The sequence below is a fragment of the Diadema antillarum genome, unplaced genomic scaffold (genome assembly GCF_040938485.1).
Source record: "Diadema antillarum isolate AM-2024a unplaced genomic scaffold, OU_Dant_1.0 seq00001216_RagTag, whole genome shotgun sequence".
Lineage (NCBI taxonomy): Eukaryota > Metazoa > Echinodermata > Echinoidea > Diadematoida > Diadematidae > Diadema > Diadema antillarum.
In genome coordinates, this window is record NW_027272008.1 from 296204 (window position 1) to 316102 (window position 19899).

General features: G+C 39.1%; 1 protein-coding gene across 1 annotated transcript in view; it reads left to right on the plus strand.

The window, feature by feature from the left end:
- The window catches only part of LOC139744873 (band 4.1-like protein 4A), a 78494-nt gene that overhangs the window by 51333 nt on the left and 7262 nt on the right, over window positions 1-19899 (plus strand). The window contains exons 12-20 of the mRNA XM_071655285.1: window positions 1067-1141; window positions 2219-2275; window positions 11196-11321; window positions 14476-14526; window positions 15374-15484; window positions 16148-16252; window positions 16596-16824; window positions 18201-18365; window positions 18849-19087. Of these exons, the coding sequence (XP_071511386.1) occupies window positions 1067-1141; window positions 2219-2275; window positions 11196-11321; window positions 14476-14526; window positions 15374-15484; window positions 16148-16252; window positions 16596-16824; window positions 18201-18365; window positions 18849-19087 (1158 nt within the window). The remainder of the gene's footprint in view (window positions 1-1066; window positions 1142-2218; window positions 2276-11195; window positions 11322-14475; window positions 14527-15373; window positions 15485-16147; window positions 16253-16595; window positions 16825-18200; window positions 18366-18848; window positions 19088-19899) is intronic.

Genomic DNA, 19899 nt, shown 5'->3' on the forward strand with positions numbered 1-19899 from the left:
AAAAGGACTGAATGAATGCCTGAGAATGAGTGTTGCAAGTTTGTTGAAGTTTATTTATGAGTAGATATGTCCAACTTCTAATTCTTACTATCATAAATCTTAAATATTTGACTCATGAAAAAAAGGACTTTTAATGTTTTTTATTGTTTTTGTTTTTGGGACACCAAATTTTTCTGTCGGGCCACCAAAAATTTGAAATTTAGGATTTTGGTGGCCCCATCGGGCCACCAAACAAAAAAGTTAGTGTCGAGCCATGCTTAAACTGTGAATGTGCAGTGGTAATGTGATTTTGATCAGAAGGGTAGAAATAAATTGACAATTGTATGCATAATCATGATAATGATAGGTCAAAGGTAAAGGCAAAAACCACTCTACTTAGGTGAAAAACAAAGCAACACATAATCCCACCACAACTTCAGCTTGGACAGTCTTCAAAATGGAGGGGAAAAAACATAAGATGATTGAAATGACAAGAGGGTGACAGATAGTAGGTTATGTCAAAGGTCATTGAAATTGGCCCCCCAAAAAAAAAAAAATTTCCTGTCATTACTTTCACTAGCAATGTACAAAGATAATACTAAATGGTTAGATATGGATTGAGAAATATTTGGTTTGTGCAGAGAGTATTTAAAGTTGGTCATACTACAGTCAAATTTCCATAATAGTTAATGTGTTGAAAAAGACAATCCGAAAACAGATTTCCAAATTTTCAAATGGAAAATACAGGCTACTCAAGTTAATTCTCAATCTCAGTGATCTTAGCTAATTTGCTGTTGAAGTGGGGAGTAACCATTGTCTTCAACAATCTATTCAATGCATGGAAAATAAGTCTATGGTGTTTTGCTGTCCAGGTTTCAGACAAAAGCAAAATTAGTCATGTGCTAGGTTCCATTTTTTTTTTCTTGTTGGTAACTCAATATTACAAAAAAAAAAATGCCTCAGAGAAAACAAGACTGGTGTAATAGAATTGTGAACATATACCAATACAGGTGCACTCATGTGTCTGAAAACTTTTTAAAGTTAGTAGGTAGAAAACTGCTGACCATACTCTTGTGTCCACTCCCAGGTATCGTCGGTCACTGACCGGTTCGGAGGCCAGCGAAGATGAGATGACACACAGGAGGAGGCGAAGAAGAAGAAGGTTTGTCAAGTTTTTTAATTCCTTCCCTCCCATCCCATTACAAAAAGAAATTAAAATGTCAGTGATCAGGAGGAGTTCATATTTTGAATCCAACTTTCCTTCTTCAACATCAGCTGTTCGTCTTTCTTGTCGACAGACGTCATACTTAACCTTGATATGATAAAAATATTTTTCTTTATCCAGGGTAGCCTCTTCGATGTTTTCACGGTTCTACCAGAGGGCCCTGCCATTATTATTACCCTAGTGTTGCCAAATAAACATTCATACACATGGGTGGAGAGGGGCATTGTGGGTAAAAAAAAAAAAAAAAAATCTTTTCCAAGGATGATAGGGAGTCAGGAATCTTATCCACTATGCTACATTGCTCCCACTATCTAATACTGTTAAAGTGAAAATTTTTGCAGTGTGTAAATTTTTGCACATTTCGCGCAATTAGAAGCTAGCGTGATAATAAAAGCGTGCAAATATTTTTTCGTGCCATATTTCGAGTAATTAATGTCCTAATTCCGTGGAATTGATAACATGCAAAATTCATCTTACCCGGCTGAGTGTGTAAAATTACTTGCGTGAAAATATCCACTTTTATAGTAGTTTCCCTAATAAAGGGGTGGATGTTCCATTCAGCTCCATACATCATACCTTTGAACAAAAATTAACAACCAAATTCATTTCACAATGTTCTTTTGCTAGAAAGTGGTACACTTGGAACCATCAACCGTCTGGTACAGATTACAAGAGACATTTGTTGAAAATTGCATGGGATCATTACCTTACCAAAGCTCCACAGTGATACATACATGTAATAGATGCATAGATACAAAAAAGGCTGACATCTTGTAAAAGGTCGGGTCAGGAATTGTAGGACTGAACTCACTAGAAGAAATTGTCCTCCATGTGCTGCACGTATCAAATGACCCGCTGTCCCTCTGCGGTTGATTGTTTGATTTTTGTAAAATTGAGCCTGCAAGTCATGAGGAGAATTATTATTCTTTGAATTACAACTCGTGCTCTTCAACATGTGTTCCACATCCATGACTTTTGTGGATAATTCTTTTTTTTATTATTTGCTGCGTGCAGGAGCCGGTCCCGAGATAGCAGCGGCAGCGAGGGAGAAAACAGACACCGAACCAGAAGGTTAGTGACCCAGAACATTCCCTATCTGATCTTTGCTACATCTCTGATAAAAAAAAGAAAAAAAGAAACTCCCCTGTCTCCAATTTCCCCCCAGCCCTCCCTCTCTCCTCCCTCTCTCCTCCCCCCACCCCACCCCATCCCTTCCCTCCCCCTCTACACCCACTGACATCCTATTCATGATCGGCACATGTTGCGGTCGGTGGTGAATTAAGGCACCCATAAAATTAGTCTTTAATAGCTAACATACAGCATCTCATTTGTTATTCGAGTTTCGTGCTCCATCCTGAGACATCTTAAAACGATGATGGGGAGGATCACATATAGACAGCTGCAGAGTCTGGGCGGACAGTTTTGGGACCTCAAAATCGTTTTGGGACGACGCATTCCGTGAAGTCGTCACCAAAACGAGCGCCCTCTCCACCGATGAAAAATATCATTGGCCCAGACAATGTTATATCCACCTGTGAAGTAAAATGATGTCATCGCTCTTGTTCATGACTTCTCCGTTTTGTTGCAACAGCTTTGTCATCTTTCCCCGTCCACAAGATATTTATAGTATGCGATGTAGGTTTAATTTGTTGGAGCAGTAAGACCCGCTAGCTATGGCTGAAATCTGCTGTTTTTGTCATCTTTTGAATTGTTAAATTCTTGCTTGCTCCCTCTTTCTCATAATTTCATATCATCCTCAGACAGTAATCTCAAGTATTACTGATGCATATTATGTAGATATAACTATATATTCCTTCTCTCGCTTGCCAGTTTTCAGTCTTATTGATAAATGAATGAGTAAAGATGAAGAATGAAATAGCCATATAATTATTTGGCGAAGCACAGCAAGTTTGTTTCCATTATTGGGACCAAGAATATTTCAAGAAGCAAAGATGTTAATCCAGTCAACTATTGTCCTCTTTGTTCATATGGAATTAATGCCATAGATTATCCACACAATTCATCAAGTTTTGATCTGTATCTCTATTAAAGTCCAGTACAACGATGAATGAAATTTAGATGCCAATTGACTGCGAAAACTCTCAAAACCGTGTTGTCAGTTTTTCACAAAACCACACATTCCTTGCTAGGAAAGAACGCTCTGTTTTCATGGATTCTATGATTTTGTTCGTATTTTCTGTTTTTTTGATATATAGCTCTTGGGTCATGTGATCCTTTGAGAGGCCTTTTTGTAATTGGGATACATTTCAACATAATTTGCCTGGTGTCGAAAGACAAGTCATGTATCTTTGCTCAGGCCCCCCAATTGAATTTCCGTCGCCTAGCAACGCTCCAACGCAGCCAAGTATTAAATTCAGCACTACACTCCCGCCAGCTTCGGTAACAAGATAAATCATGGCAAACTATAAACAAGACTAACCCATGTGATGATTGAAAATTCTTTCTTTGGATCCATTTTCTTTTTTTCTTTTGAGACCTCCCAAAAAAAGGGTGATAAAAGTTGAAGAAATTCTCTAAGGATACATGGAGGTGTAAGATACAATGCAGATAGAACATTTTAGATCAGACACAAGCTGCGATGTCAGACCTCCTTGATGTTTACCATATTCTTCGTGCAAACATGTCAAATTGCTCGAAAATCCATTACTTTGTGCATGATTTTACCAGTGTACCTGTGCCTTTCCTTCGTGTACTTTTTTCACTTTTCAAGGCCATTGCCCCATATCTGCATGTAATGTGAATTTCTGCTTGGAATTTGGCGGTATCAATTCATGTCTCTTTTTACACTTAAGAACTACATCGTTGATGGTATTCACTGTAATGTCGTGTATTCACACCAGATTTGAACAGTTTATGTTCTGGGTCGGGACGCAAAGTATGCGAAACTTCGTCGTTTAGGTTCAATGGTCTTTTATTACTTCCAACCAAAAACCCCTGCGATACAAAGAAAGAAATAAAACATTCATCATAACTAGCTACTCGAATATTGGCATCAACACTGATCAGTATCGCGGACTTAATAACCATATGCTAATCCATAATAATTCCACAAACACCAATCCATCAACGGAAACTCGTTCAACTCTTCTGTGAAATTAGCAAGTCATCTCTCATAACGGCCAAACTCCTGCCGCATACCCTTATTAGATCTTATTACTTGCATTCCTAAAATTACTAAACCACGAACAATGAACCCATATTATTATAGTTTTACACTAACCAGTATACCACTAACATGCACCTTCTACATGAATACATGTACCTTCAAACCGTCGAACTAAATAATGTTTGCTTTATAATCAAAACACCGACAACCCAACCTACAGTCAGCTAATTTCATTTACATATGTACATCCTATTCAACTACATCAGCCTTAAATCTATTATGTTTGTCATTAACATGACAGTATACCGTCACAGTGTTCGTTTAAAAGAATTTAAAATACTTACATAAAAAGCTTATTCTAACCAAAAATTAATTAAACTACTTTCCATTATTCAAAACATTTAAAACACAAAATATAATATAAAATCTTTTACATCTTATAATGAACCTTGTTTATAAAACGCAAATGACTTTATAAACTGGCATATTCAAGGAGAGTGTAATCAATGGGGCTCTGCTCTAATCACAGACAACGACAATCATATCTAATACAAACAATATGACTTCATAAAAACATGGGATCAATTTGGATCGTATTATTTCCAGCATACTATCCACAACATAATAACGTCCTCTCACACGAGTATGTACAAAACAAATTGAACATCTCGACCCATTCGATGTTCCCTTTAAACTCATATATCTATCCCCCATTAACTATATTAGACACGACTGAAATATTGTCTAATTTCCACTAAATTATTCATCAGAAAAAATCCCGTTAATTAATGTCTAAAATCAAAAACAATTAAAAACTAATTATTTTAATTAATCAACAATTAAACATCAAACATGTTATATAAACACAAACACCATTTATAGGAACGTCAACCCACTGGGTTTTTCCGAATTGATACCTTCATTCGCCCGTGAAACAATAACCCAACTACAATTATCATCAACCAGAATATATAATGAACACTTTGTGTCCTCAAAATAACGTTAAATAAACACGCCACTGAGTTCACCAGCTTTGGTATACCCTTGAATATTTAACTATACAACTACTAACGGGCAAAGAATTAAATTGACAGAAATCATTCATAAACAACGTTTACCTGTGGTCAATCTCCGTAAAGACAGACAGACTACCGTCACTGGAAGCTTCACGGACACATGACTCCGGTGAACCCTGAAAATAACGTAACCCGTGCTTATTTAAAAAACTCTTTCCAAGTATTACAATAATATTGACAATACGCATGTACATAATCGGGCATCATAACGTTTGCATGCGCAACAGTTAGAATTCGATAACTACCTTAATCTAAACCCATATCCCTTTCCCCGTCATCTTATCACAACCAGGTTGCCTCCACGAACAATTCTAACTCACAACAACAATGCCTCTTTCCTGATAGAGTTCAGTAATTTCACTGCGAGCACCCCATTTTATACAGCCAACAGTTATTTCCCACTCCTTTTTATCCCAATCCTTGAAATAATAGCTCGTTTGTATCCCGCCGAGCCTACCCCACCCTCTGCATTGACTGCCCGATCCTCACTACGGAATGTGGTTGACAAACCTATGACCCTCCTGGGAGCGATAATGTTACCTCGCCGGTCTGGCGGAGGGGTGCGATAAACCACGCGTCAACCTTCAGCCAGAATGCCTGCTCATTTTCTCTGACTCTGTCTACGGTGTATTCACCCAACTACATGCGACCAAATATAAATTTGCAGCATCTATGTATGACACAAAATTCTTACCACATATGTCATTTTTTTGTTAATAATTCAGATTCTTTATAATATGTGCGTATTTTCCTTCCTGTTCGAGCACAATGCTTATGCTACAAATAGGATCAAGAAAAGTTTTCGGGTGACGGGGATCGTCTCCTCATTCCCAATGTCTTATACGTGGTAGTCTCACATCTCAGACTGTACATGATCATCCCGTATAATAAGCACATCTGTATCTTCCCATAACTTAAATAGTCATTGAATATTGAGTAAAAGTTCAATATTCGGAAATCATCGAACTTCCCGATCGTTTGTAAAACTACATAATTATGAGCATGGGTAATAATATTAGCGCATCAATGGACCGACACATTCTCATTCCGTTAAATTTTGTCCCGTAACTATTAAGGAATAATACCGGATAATCGTTCCCATCAATGGAATGCATTATGTAAAATCAATCACACAATACATTTAGCTTCTACAACCATCAATACATAATGAAACTCACGGTTTTCGTCCAGATAAAGTCGTCTTTGCGCACAAATCACCATTTATAAGCACCAAATCACGGTTGCAACAAAAGCATTCTCTCCTCGAGGGTGTCCGGGAGGTGAGTGGTCATCAGCATGGGCTCGCTTGCCGCCCAAAGGAAATTTCCTACTTTACCCCATTTGGGGCTATATTCCTCCGCGATTATATTTAATTACTATAATTTAAAAAGCAATCCCACCCCGTTACTCATTAGATTACAAAGCGTGTTCATTTACTAATCGCTAATGTGTATCATTTTTTCTTTCTTACATTTATCTCAATCCTAGAGCCGATAAAAATCGGCACTTTATTCTTCAAATGGTGGAATATCATAATAATCCATCTTCAGTGAAAGGGCCGATTCCAAACTTAAAGCTGCACAACACTCTTTGGTTATTCTTAATTTTCTCATTTTTCTAATTCCGACAGTAATGAATGCCAAAGTTCAACCTGACTAGTACAAATGATACTCCTTTTGTATTGAACCAAAGAGAATAGATGTTTCATTTTCATGCTTATTTTGAGTTGTTGATAACTGCTACCCAAACACCATTGATATGATGAAATAAATCAGAAGCAACACACTATGTAGCTCGCAGCATCCATTAATGATGCAGTTACCTTGTATTTCTCTGATTCAATACAATCCTTTAGATACATACATGCACACAAAAACACACACACAAAAACACACACAGATATACATTCAGACAAACAGACTTACCCTCTTGCAAGTCTGCCCATAAACACACATGTGTGTACACATGCATACACATGTACCCTCACCCACTTCCACCCACCCCCACACCCAAACACAACACACACATTAACACACTTACAAATACACCCTCATGCACACATAATTATAAAAGTGTAGGCTGTACTACTGAAGGGTCTATCAGACCAAAACATGCTAACCAGTAGAGGTCATACACACAAGGACAAGTAAGCTTTTCAATTAATCTCTGGAGATGAAAACCTGTCTTTTCTCTGACAAATAAACAACAAAAAAAAAAAGCTGTAAGATTTATTTTTAAAAAGTCACTCTTTTACATGTGATATTCATAGGACTTCTAAATTGTTTCTTGAGTGATGAATGTATTACTTCTCTTGAATGATGAATGTATTTACTTTACCTACTTTCAATATTGTTGTGACAGTGAAGTTGGTATAAAAGCTTTGTGTCGTCAACTTTAAGACTCATGTAGAAATGAAAGAGTGATAGGGAGATGTTGAAACCTAATGCTTAATGTTTAAACTTAGTAAAGATACCAAATAATAGCCTGTGACAGTTAATGCACAGTGTCAAAGTTTGGAGATGGAAGTGCTTACTTAATCACCTTTTGCACTAAAGAAGCGAGGTACTGTGCACCTGTAAGGTTTTACTTTTTGTGGCTTCTCACATTGGCAGTGCATTTTTCCGTAAAATTGGTTACTGCTTTTGTGATGGAAGTGCATTTCAAGTGGAACTGGATGTACATGATCGTGTATTCTGTTCTTATGAGTGATTAAAATGCATTTCAAGTATGCTTTTTGCGCTTATATATGTACATTCTGAATTTGAACAAATTAACGAACTGTTACATTGTACATGAGACCATGCATATACAGAAAAGAAATATCAGTGCAGCTTTTTGTTCATAAAACTATTACAATTGCCTTCTAGTTATAGAAACTTTAGCATGATTCACTAATTAAAATATTGGTGATAGTGCCAATATGTTGCCGATAGCAGCTTCAGGGTCCCATTTCATAAAAAGTTGATACGATAGCAACTCTTGCTGGAATGGCAATTGTTATTGTAACGACAAGAATCCAGATTCCTGATTGGCTGTTGCTATTGGAAGTTGCCATTCCAGCAAGAGTTGTTATCCTAACATTTTTCATGAAATGGGGCCCAGATACTCAGTTCATAATATCAAGAGCAAAAATGTGCATATAACTTGTGGCAAGCCAAGCTAATGCTCATTAGTTTAAGAATAATGATAAATGTTGACATTTTGTGAAATGATACTGACCAAGTTCCTTCATTGGATATGTCTTTAAAAAAAAAAAAATCTTTCTGTTCTGAACACCATGCTTCTATGCTCAACCTTTTTTTTTTTGGGGGGGGGGGGGGCAAGGAGGGTTCTTTTCTTTAACTCTTTTGTTGCATACAATGTCAGGGGCATTTTAAGCACGCTGATCCTTAGAGGGTTGAAATGTTGGGCCTAGCAACATGGTGCAGCTGTTGGCGATACAGTGGGTTGGTGGTGATGTGGTAGGTGTATATGCCGATGTGACACCTGCTCTACCAGGGGGTAAATTATAGAGCCGCCTGCGATGGCAAAGTGCTCTCATGGAACAAACACAGTAGCTATTAAACCCCTCCCCCTTCAAATAAAGAAGAAGAAGAAGACAGCTCAGCAAGAAAAAAAAAGAAAGACCAAAACAAACTTTTTAATGTTTTGAAAGAGGGGGAGGGTAATGAAGACAAATGAGGTGGGACGGTTGGCGTTCCACCATTGCTCGTTATCCATCATTCCAGAGCTTCATGCTAAACATCCATCAATCCAAGTCCGTCATTTGCCGAAAAGGATTTAGTCTCTCCCATCTCTTTCTCTCACTCCCTCTCTCCCTCTCTCTCTCTCTCTTTATATATCCATCTTTCTTTCTCTCTCTATATCTCCTCAGTGTCTTTATTTCTGTTCATTTCTCTCCATTTTTGAAAAAAAAAAGAGAAGATATCTGTCTGTCTATCTGTTTATTCATCTTCATTCTTCCGTGATCTCTCACTCGGATTCTACCTGCCTCCGGTATATTCATCTTTTGGTTTTTTTTCTGGTGTGGACCTGTGGATACTACCTGTCACGGAGAGAGCTCGCGTGTTGGAAAGAGGCTGACGGTGATTTGGGTTAAACGCTGGATCAGATTTACGAATCGCCGCGCGACGATTGATCGGAGGTCCCTCGAGCACCGGCTGACTGCTTTTATGGCATTTGACCCCTTCTCTCTCTCTCTCTCTGGCATTCCATCAATCTCAATGTTTTTCTTTGATTGCGGGTAGCCAAAAATTCTCTTCTCATACTACTTTTCTAAATATATTCTTACCTCTGTTGTAAAAGATATGAATGATGGGATCGCATTTTCTCCCCTCAAATATAAAAATTAAGACTGTTAATATAGTATTTAACCACTGCCATAAATTTGTGGTATCCTAATGATCAAAAGCTCGTTATTGGGCATCAAACCTATTGATGATCTAATCATTATACCATATAGTGTATTTTGTAGACAAAATGGAGCTAAAAAATGTTTTCTTGATTATAGAGTTGGTTTTTCCCAGTGTGAACTTCTATTGGATGTTAGCTTCAAAGATCAAATGGAAAGAAACAAAATATTTGACTTTGCAAAGACTTGAATCTACCAAAACATATTCATCACCTGGTTCTATTTCAAATGTGTATGCAGGCTTGCGGCAAATATTTTTCAATAGCCCGCTTTATTTCTTTCCATACATTCCTTCGTTAGCAGAAATTGAAGGAAAAGAAATCAAAATTCAGTGCCAGTAAATCCCAGATCCCAAACACGAAAACATACAACCACGAAAACATACAACCACAAGATAAACTATGCGGCACATCTGGGCAGGGCATGGTTAATAACTCCCCAAATCCTATTGCCATTGCCACGTGTTTCAATTTAGCTCCGCCGACCTTTAACCTTTGGATTCTTTAAAACGTGGCTGGCTCCTATCGTGATTACCATCTTAACCATGTCATATTTTGAATTCATGTGGAAAAGATTCAAGACATTCACCCCCGGCAGCCACACCAACAATATAGCCAAGAAAAAAAAAAGAAAAAAAGGAAAAGTGCAATATAATTATACCCTGAGGTCAGGAGGGCTATAATTGGTTTCTGCTGACATGGTGGAAAAAGTTTCTTACAGACATTCAGACATACAGTGTATTGCACAGCCGTGGAGGAAAATATGCCTTTGTGGTACAACCACTGCGTTTCAGGAAATGAATTGCGATTCAGTGCGAGTTGGAAATGGTTACAACTTCTTTTTATAGTGTTGTGAGAGTTCAATTGCTCAAATCATCAACACCTGCCAAACTCCTTCTGTTAAGAGTTTACTCACAAATGTTTGTTATTTTCCCATAACTATAACAGACAGACCTTGCTTTATTGATTTTGGGGTATACACAGCTCCTTGGCAGTCAAAAGGCTTTTCCCTTTGTGGCAGTTGTTGTGTCCATATAGTCTATATCAAATCTTTCTCCCTCCTCCCTCTCATGTATGATTGAATGTTGATAAGGAATGACATGGGAATGTCGTGAGGATGATAAATGTACTTCCAGTCATCAGCCTCCAGTGTAAACTTGTTGGTCTGATCATTTTGGGGTGAAGGAACTTTTCTCCCTTTCTCCTCTTTAAATGATAACCGTCTTTGCATTATACCATTTGATATCGATTCAAAAGAGGACAATCAAGTGAATTGTTCTCTGGAAGAGATGATATCTCACATGTCATTTCATTACAAATTGTAACACTCAAACACATGCAACCTCAAAGATATCATAATACTGTTCATTACCTGCAGGTCAAGATCCCGTGACCATATGGTGGACTCTGAGGCCCAGTGGACAGCTGTGCAGGCCGGTGAGGGCGGCCAGAGGGGAGAGGTGCGGGAACCGGGTGATGCGGTGGTCAAGAATCTCAAGAATGGGTGAGAAAATTGTTTGGATTTTTAAAGTATAAACATGAACAACTGCTGCAACTGCTGCATCTTCCTCATGTTCCCCCCCCCCCCCCCCCCAATGACTGTAATGGTTATAGGACTGAGTGATGCATGGCAAGATTTGAAGGACCCTCCTCTGTAGTTTTTGGGTCACTCAAGGGCCAGGGTATGAGGGATGAGGTTGTACTTACAAGGGTATGGTTTGGATTTTGGTAAGGCTCAGTGTGTAAGTCAAACCCCATCTATGCCTGGATTGGCGATGATTTTTCACTAGCCTCACTCATTTGTAGTGTTCATCCATTCCACTACAGGAGAATCTTTCGGAGTTGAGTGGTCGGAGTTTGTCCATGTGGCTGATTTAAATGCAACAACCACAGAAATTGTTTTATATATTTTCTTTTATATGATTAGGATACCATCTGATTTAATGATTTTCAGTCTGTGTGCTTGTCACCACAAGCTGAAATTTTGCAATATGCATCAAATCCATGAGCTGCCCAAATTTTGGCACTTGTTCACAACTGTTATAGATAAAAAGGGTTAACTTTCCCAGTCAAACAGAAAAATGCTTAAGTTGTCCGTTTAGTGAAAGAACAGGCATGCATTGTGTTGCAATGAACTTGGATTAAACTGAGTAAGTATTTTTCCCTCTTGCACGTGTAAAGATGTATGCACAAGTCCATTATTAATTTAGTCCATTTCGTGTGCGTGACATGCTTGCTTACTATCTATGCCTTTAAAGTGAACCGAGATGCCCAAAATCACAGAAGTACTCTGAAAAGTACACATTAGTCATATGCCATATCTTATTTTTTCAATTTCCGCCCTATTTCATGGAGACAAGTGCACTCAGGGAAATGTGCGAACAATTTACACCACGCGTGGCATTGGCTGGATTTAGCCAGCGTTTGCTTTTGCGCAACATGTAATGCTCTTTTCGTGTGGCAAGAATGTTGGCTTGGTGTTTGTGTTCTCCTTGCGGCATCGCGTCATCGCCCACTCCAATGATGAACTGTAAACGAGAAGTGGGAGGAAGTATATGATCACCTTGCCATCTCACTCTTTTTCTCTCCTCTCCTCTCCTTCTCCTCCTCCCCCGCCCCTGGGCAAGCTTCAAGGTGGCGGAGGGCGGTATTGGGGCAAAAGCATTTCGAGGGGGATTTAGGGAATAATTTCTGGCATTCTGGAGCTACCCACCTTGCAGTGGTTTTAAGAGGTCCCTCGTGACTGTATAGTCAACTCGTACACACTTCTGATCCAGGGAGGCCTTCGTTCGGCTTTTGCCTTTCTCGTTGTCCATCACAAATGTATTCAATCGTGGGACGTGTTCTCACCTGCTAATGTCTTTGTTTGTCTGGCAATACGTGTTGTACTTGAATGCACTTATAGTAATGTCATTTTATTTGTATATTCATGCCTCGTGAGATGTGAAAATGTCATTTGTCATCGGATGTTGTAATACCTGTGACGATGAATTTACTTCATGAAAGATATAGATTAAATCATTACAACAGATTAGCAACAGATTTTAGGATTATCATTCAATGTGAATATTAGTAATCTAAATATGTGTAGCTATACTCCTATACAAATCTCACTATATTGAGTTTGCTTCTGTGACTTGTGATTCACATTGTTTCTTTGTGGGAACTTTAATTTGCTCTGTGTACAATGAAGGTCAAAAATTACTGTTCTTGCATCATTTTTTTTTAAATTCTTCTATAATAGTGCAGAAGTAGATTTGCTGGATAACAGGTATTTACAGAGTAAAATCAAAATGAAAGAAAGACGTCAAAATTTCTACACACTGCATAGTGACAATACTTTTGCAAAAATATGAAATCTTTCAAACTTTTAGCAAGTAATCAACAGTACAGACTTAAGGCTGAAGTGCACAAATCACCACTCTGTGAAACAGAGAACTGATCCGTTGTAAATGTTTTGTAGCAGTAATGCATAAAGCGTTGTGTCGTGTGTCAAACGTGCAGAAGGAAATATGTACATATTCGATTTTAGAGGTTTTTTGCCAACATATTCTTTATGAATCTATATATCTCTCCTGCTTTAGCACAGTTTGCTGACAACGCTTATGACATAAAAGTTAGTACGGAATGCAAAGTACATGTTGCGCGAAGGTGCATTCACACTACCTGACAAAACTTGTAATGGACAATCGGCAAATGATAGAATGTGTTGTTCGGTGAAGTGGGAACACTTTTTTGCAATGAGTGGGAACTCTACTTGGGCGAGGAGGGCTTACGACTGAGATTTTGGCAAAGGCCTCCGAGGATGGCCCTCTGTAATTGGATAGGGCTTCGCGAGGTCTCCACGAAACAGGATCTGTTTTTGCTTTTCTTGCCCGAAGGCAAGGATAGGGGTCAGAGGGGGTCAACAATTAGGGTTATTCGGCAAAGCTCAAGGTCACAGCGATGGTTAAAAGACGTTCTCAAATTTTCCGCGTCACTTACTTCGCACTCTGCTGCCTGTCTGTCTGTTTTTTCAGAATGTCTGTCAGTCTGTCTTTGCTGCCCCATCAAGAGGGCTGAAGATGTTGAAAAATAGCATGTAAGGCGAGAAGTGTTCTTTAAAGAACTCATTGTGGGGATTTTTTAAAGAGAATTCGTGTGAGAAATCCCTGAAGTAGTTGCACGTTGCACAGTTTTTCTGATATCCCAGTGGGTGTGATACAGTAAATTCTCATTTGTGTGTGGATCACACAAACTATATTTTTATCTCCTCTCTGTGTACAACGTGAATGTACATGTTCATTAGCAGATGCTAGCCTTGTGATCATTTCCTGTGAAAATGATTGCATTTCTCTTTTTCGTTTTATGATCATACTCTTGAATCTATGTGTTACATTTTGTGTATAGTCTCTCTTTTTTTCTTCTTTTGACATCAACATGAATTTTCATGCATGTTTGATCTTATCCCGTTGAGGACAAGTCCCAAGTATACTCGGGAAGGCGTCTATGGGAAATGCGTGTTGAAACAAAATCAGTTCGTCCTCAAGGGGCTAATTGCAGTTACTCTCTCACACAGCTGTCACTAATGTACTATTCTGTGGAATTATGGGATTGTAAATGACCAGTGCTGACCAATCAAATTCTTTCTTTTCTCCCTTTATTTCTTTCTTTTAAAGGTACGAACCAACAGAAGCATCTGATGGCTACAAGTGGTACAAGGAACGCAGGTTGGTCAATTGTGATCTTTGACGGGTAGCAGCGGGTTAGTCTCACACTCGTTTGACCATTGCCACAGGGAGGCGATGCTGCAACAATCTGCTGGGCTCTGTGTTTTACAGAAGCTTTTGTGACAGTTGACAACATCAGTCAATCTCTCTCCCCTGTCCAAGAGGATCCTGCAGTTATTGCTCCTTTTAAAGCTGTCAAATGTTCACAGAATGCCATCTAGAGATAGCAGTTGGAATCAAAATTGACATCTTCTATCATCTTTATGATGTAAAAGACATAGTTGCCTGTTTTGTTTTCATTCCCCAATAATGTGACGGTGTGGTCACAGTTTGAACAGTGATTTACATTTATGAATGATTTTTTTTTTTTTTTTTTTGTAATGCAGCTACAACCTTATTCCCCCATAAATCAATATTAAAGCTGTAAATGAATACAATGATTGATAGACAAACAATTCTATAAAGAAATAAGGAAATAAATGAATAGGAACCCTAGGAAGGTAGTACACATCTGTATCTATATATATATATATATATATATATATATATATATATATATATATATTACAGTATTCTCTCAAGATACATTGTGCTATGCATCATATTAATAATATATGATATCAAATCAAAATAAACCAGTTTCTTTTTTTTTTAAAAAAAGCTTCCTTGAGTTACTTTAAAAAAAAAAGCAAAAACAAAAACATGAATGTGAACAAATCTATCCCAGAGGCCTTTGCAAACATATGAACCACTTCCTGTGAATACCATGAACACTAGCATGTGCAGTGTGTTTATGTTCCCAGTCTGATGATTGATTAAAGCGAATGTCTTTGTTTCCACCACACAGCCAACTGGAGGACATCAAGGCGTCCACAGAGCTGCGGAAACACATCCAGCTTGGTCTGCAGGATCCGTCGGCCGAGGAGGACCTCCAGAATATCGCCTACACCAAAGTCGTGTGAGTATCTTGGGGGATAGATAGAAATGGAAAGAGATCTGTAAGTTGAATTTTACTCGTTCATCATAAGGTTCTCTGCCGCCACCCCCTCCCTTTTGTAGGCTAATTTGTTAGACTTGTTTGACCATATGGAAGCTTTTTGTCAATTTGATCTTAATTAGAATATTAGATGTCATGTGCCAATTTTCAGGCTACAGATGAGCAATTATGTAATGAGTTTTTTTTTTTGGGGGGGGGGGGTTGGTCTTTTTTTTGGGGGGGGGGGGGGTTTGCTGAATGTTTTGAGTAGTCTGCATGCTATGTTCAGCACTATTATTTTTGGCTGATATGAATGACAGTGAAGCCATTAAACATAGTTATTTTCACTGAAGGAAATTCTTTAAAATGAGTCAAGTGTATCAAAAATATTTCTCCTGTTCAACTTTTATTGAGCTGGGATTCTACATGTACACTTCAAGGAACTACTCTCCAGCATTGGTTGATAGAAATGACAGGAGATGAACATTCTGATAAATCAAGAAAATAAACAGTGTATTTTGTTTAAAAAATTTTTTTAAAAAGTTGCTTTGTGCGTACCCACGTCATGAGCGCTTTGTATTACGATTTCAAAACTTCCATGTGAGTCAATGTGAATGACCTTCAGTTATTTCATGCCTTGTGCAGGACCGAGGATGGGGTCGCGATACGAGTGAGCCACTCTGCCAACCGACCCAGGTCGCGACCTTCCAGCGGTGCATACAGGAGAAGCAGAGGAGAATTCACCGAAGAGTACGTTGACCTCATAGAATTTTTTGTTATCTTATGAATTCTAAGCTTTTAAAGTTTAATTGTGAATTCATCACAGTCATCTTTATATTAATGGAAATGAAATTGAAACATTTCTCTGTGAAATAACTGAGGAATTGTAGAAAAATTGAAGTGTTTTTGTAAGAAACAGCATCAAGGTGTACTAAAGTAGTGAAGGAGAAAAAAAAAAAAGCCTATGAAACTCTAGCAATGTCAGTTGCACTAATGAGCAGTCATCACACAAAAATGTACTTAGCTCTCTACCGGTATCTGCTTTTTTAATCTGGATGAATTATTTTCAAAGCACTCTTTTGTTCTCCTGTAGAAATGAGAGTGTGCATTCTGGGAAGGGCAGTATGCATTCAAAGCGGTCCACCGTCAGCCGCCGAACGGACCCGGGCCCCCAACGGAATGGCTCCTACAGGCATTCCATGCCTCTCGATCTTATCGAGACAGGTCCGGATGCGCGATCTACCCGGCCGCCGCGGCCGGTATCATACTACGAGAGCGACAACCAGCGGGATGGTCGCAGGCATCGCAGGCAGCGTGAAGAGGTAGGTGCCAACAGATGGCGACATCATGACATTGTCCGTGATAAGAGATGATATCCATTTTCATGATTACCTCCAAATAAGTGGAATCAAAATTGGCACCCACTGTGCCTTTTTTTTTCCATTTAGGGTGTCTGAAAAGAACTCAATTTGTTAGCACTCTCAAGCCAAATCTAACCACACTCAGATTCAACCTGCCACCCAGTACCTGCTCATTCACCTGGGTAGGCAAGAGGAGGGTTTATTCATAGAGCAATTTGCTCAAGGACACAAGATGCCCCAGCAGGGCTTGGATCCTGGATCTTCTTGGAGATAGCACAGTGTTTGATCCATTGGGCCATCAGATCTCTGTGTGTGAAAGGATGAGGACTTTGCCTTGAATTGAACGTTACCACAAGTATAGTGGATTTTATTATCCATACAATGAGCGCAGAAGTGCGAAAGTTACCGTGGAAGTAGTCACCTGTGATCGAAAGCACATGACGCAAATCTCTCGTTTGAAGAGGCTACACCCCCGTAAATAATGCCAGTGTATATCTTGGCAATCAATGACTTAAAAACTAAAGATATAAAACACCTGTTTCTTGACCCTGGCCTAATCTAAGCATCAGTCATCGCCACAGCGCCACAGGGGGGCACCGCGAGAGGAGGAGATTGTTTTGGTTTTGGCATGGGCTATGTAGCTCCATGGTGCGTGTGTGTTTACGTGTGTGTACGTGTGCATTACACATTGTCAGCACCGGCAAACTGGGAATGCTCTCCTTCTTATTCCTGTATTTTCGTTATTTACGGGTCAATTTTTTTCGTTCGAAATGTAAAATGGATGACCATAGAATTTCTCAATAGAATATAAAATTGAAAACTTTAGAAAGGATAGAGAAAATTGAGTTCACTTTGAATGGTCTGCCACAGGCAGATATCCTTATCATGCTCTTACGTAATACGACAGCTGCTGGAGTCATTAAACCCTGGCTTGGCCTCCAGGTTTGTCACGCCTGAGCAGAAAGTTAATTTGCAATGGACACATACTTCGACTCCCAACTCCCAAACGAAAAATCTTTAGCGAGGTATAGCACCCCATCAACTTCGTGGAAGTGGGGTCTCGCCTCAAACGAGGGATTGACGGCATGATGCAGTCAGAAGTCTGCTATTACCATATTTCATGGAGCCATTCATGATTGTGACTAACTTGTGCAGCCTGAATTTCTTGGTTAATAAAGATACATTGTATGCTCCGATTGTTCTCTGCATTTTCACTGCACAAATATTATGTAATGCTGCTTGGCAGATTTTGGAGGGTTTTTGTATGAAGAAAGTGATCACTCTTAATCCCAAGGTAATTTTTGTCATGGCCATCATTACTGCTATTTTGTCTGCAGTCAAACAGAGACAGAAGTGGTTCCGGGTCTACCGTAGGAGGAGGAGGAGGAGGACATGAGGAACTTCCCAGCTACCTCTCGGCTCAAAGGGGTCAGGGGATGTTCGGTCAGCAGCAGCGTGCAGATGGTGACCGATACTCCAGTGCAATAAACCAGTCTGAAATGGTGGGTTTACTCCCTTCTTTATAGCCTTTCTTCATTTTCCTAGCATTTTTTTTTTTCAAATGTGATCACCCACTCTCTCTGATCATATATTCCTGAATCGTATCAGGGCAATAACCCCAGAGGGCAATTACCCACTGGCTAAATACTGGATAGTAATGAGGTTAGAGTAAAGATTTGGGTTAGGGTTAAGTTTAGGGTATAGAGTTTGGGTTAGGGTTGGGATTAGGTTCAGGATTAGGATTAGGGTTAGGGTCAGGGGACTGGTCCGGGGTAGTTGCCATTGGGGTAATTGCCCCAGACCCTCCTGAATGTGTAGTACATTGTTAGTTCCAATATTCCCAAACCAACCTCCAATGTTAATAAACCACGCTCCAGATTGGCTCTCATTGAGTTATGAAAGATGCCTGCTTGCTCATCTTATTGCTGTTAAACTAGGCCCATATACCTGAAGTCACCATTCTGAGTCTTGTTGTTTACCTGCAGCAATCTCAGCAATCAGCCCCTCCGTACGAGGCTGTCATGTCATCGCAGCAGTCTCGCCGGGAAGACAAGGTCGCCTCTCTTCCTCCGTCCTACGCACCTCCACCCCGCTACGTGTCTTCCCACCATCCCGTTGCCGGGGGCAACACTAATGCATCATCCCATTTGTCCTCCAGGCTGGAAAGCATCCACAGTCGAGAAGATTCGGGATTCGAGCAGGAGGAGGTGTCGTACGGCACCAGGTAATGTATTGAGGCATTGGACACTCACAGTTGTAACCCCCATATTTGGACCTTTATGAAAGTCAAATATTTTTTCACCTGCTTTAATGCTTTCAAAATGTAGAGAGTTAGTCAAATATTGCAATGCAAATATTTGCTTGAAAATTTGATGGTTTGATGTAGCGAGTTGACACAAGTGCATGTATATAACCCCCTAAAAACGATGGAAGTAAGAGATGTCAACTTTCAACAAAGGAGATAAAATAACTTTTTTTGACCGATGTTTGTCATTTTAATACTCACTAGCAAGGAGGAAATTTTACCCATTTGTACTTTTTTGCAAGGTTTTTTGCCAATAAGGAATGAGTTTATTCGACTCGAATTTTCGGCGGCCTCCACCATCTTCAGGAGTCTCGACAATGACAGTACCAAAACACAAGTCTGTATATGAGTGCGCACTCTACATGTTAAATTTGTGTTTTGGTACCGTCATTGTCGACTCCTGAAGAAGGCCGCCGACAATTCGAGTCGAATAAACTCATTCTTTATTGGCAAAAAAATGCATTACGAGTTTATTTCTTGATTTTTCGTTTTATACATATATATATATATATATATATATATATATATATATATTAGTTTAACATTAGCTTTAACTTGTTTGCATACACCAAGAAATTTAGAAACTAAAAATCTTAGAGAGTCATCCTCTAGTCGTAGTTTTGAATAATTGTCTCTCATGTTTTTTGTAGTCAGCATTAGGGGAAGACATGTGACACTCTATTTTCTTGTATGTGGCTTCCTCAGAACTTGTAGAGTAAATTTTGTCCTTG